Below are 1,727 nucleotides of genomic sequence, written 5' to 3'. Positions count from 1 at the left end.
TTTGTCTCTTTATATTTGATAAGTCAGTAATATATTTCAATACACTTCTTCTTTCATCATCATCATCATCATCATCATCATCATTATCATCATTATTATTAACATCATCACTATCATTACTATCATTATTATTATTATCATTATCATCATTATTATATTATTTCTGACCATCTCTTCTGTCTTCATCTCTCTTCAATACTCACTGAAATCAATCATGTTATCTCTCTTCAAATATTCTGCAGTTCTGCAGATCATCAAGGCATGTGAGCACTGTCACAGATTGAAGAGAGAGAAGAAGAAGATATTCAAGTGAGAGAAGACAGATTGTAAGACATATTATAATATCTTAAAGAGACTTTATAAAAGAGCAGAATAATAACAATTTTAAGTAATACTTCTGATAGATTTAGACTGAACTAAGTATAGAAATAATGCAGATGATGCTGCTCATGAGAGATTGAAGAAGAAGATAGTGAAGAGTCTTATACAGCAGCAGTGAGATCAGAAGAAGTTCTGAAAATAATTCAAGTTCAAGATAAAGAGAGAGAGAGAGAAGAAAAGTGTTACTGTAAATAAGTGATGATAGAAGAAGATTAAGAAGGTGTTAAAGTAGAAGATAAAAAAGTCAAAACTGATAAGTTTTTTATTTATTGAGAGATAACAATTTTTGATAATACTTCTGTTCTCTAATTGATGAGCAGAAGCTGACAGAGAAGAAGAGGATTGAGATCTTATTCAGGTCTCAAATGCACTTCATGATTCAGAATATTAAGAAGACAGCTCTGCTCTCTGAGTATGTTAATCTGCTTACTACTAAGATGAAACCTGAGACAGCAGATCAGAAAATGCAGGATTTTAAAGTACAGATTGACCTGGCTGAGAGAGAGCAGCAGAAACCCTTCTCTAAGAAGACAGCAGAGAGAGATTTTGAGATGATTATTATCTCAGATAAGAAGGAGAAGAAGAAGAAGAAGAATGAGAAGTGAATTATAAAGAATAATAAGAAGAATGAGAAAGAGAAGAAGTAGATTTTTTTCTTTTTATATTAGTTAGTTATAAGTTTAAGTTCATAATTATTAATAATTAAAATTGATTTTAAGTTTTCAAAAATTATTGTACAAGTTGTAATCAAGTCAGGAATGATATATATATATATATATATTTAACTATCATGATTCACAAATCACTATAATGTATAAGTATCAACATTTTTTCAACATTGATATTTGTAATACTAATATATTTTTAATGATATCATCTGATAATGTAATTTAATAATACTCTCTTTCATAATATTAATATATTTCAAGAAATATGACAGAGATTAATCAAGATTATTTATTTATTTTTATATATCAATGATATTCAATCTGAGTTAGTACTAAAATTATAACTAAGCTAAGAAACAAGATTATTTTCTCTTATATTAATTCTTCTTACACACATCAGTGATCAGTTATTGAAAATAAATTATTATCTTTCTTAAATTATTATTATATCTTCTGAATTCACTTCTTTCACTTCTTTTACTTCTATTGAACATTCATAAACTCTTCAAGAAATCACTGTAAATCACAAAGTCTATATTATTTATAATTCAACACAGAATACTCTCTTTCAATTATAATGAATAATTACTTCATTCTTCACATCTGATTTTAGGTCATGAAATTTATGAAAAACTCAATATAAACACTGAGATGAACTATGAAATAATTATCAATAGA

At 26.8% G+C, this 1,727-nt stretch overlaps 1 protein-coding gene across 1 annotated transcript; it reads left to right on the top strand.

Annotated features, from left to right (window-relative positions):
- Positions 1-746: 746 nt before the first annotated feature.
- Positions 747-986, top strand: BDCG_08680 (uncharacterized protein; the record flags this gene model as incomplete). Its single annotated transcript, XM_045424466.1, has 1 exon — positions 747-986. One exon carries the CDS (start codon positions 747-749, stop codon positions 984-986), a length of 240 nt encoding a protein of 79 aa, XP_045273168.1.
- Between the last annotated feature and the right edge of the window lie 741 nt (positions 987-1,727).

This window comes from Blastomyces dermatitidis (assembly GCF_000003525.1).
Source record: "Blastomyces dermatitidis ER-3 genomic scaffold supercont1.12, whole genome shotgun sequence".
NCBI classification, from domain to species: domain Eukaryota; kingdom Fungi; phylum Ascomycota; class Eurotiomycetes; order Onygenales; family Ajellomycetaceae; genus Blastomyces; species Blastomyces dermatitidis.
Note: the sequence above shows the minus strand (reverse complement) of the source record. Positions and strands in the feature narration are given on the sequence as shown.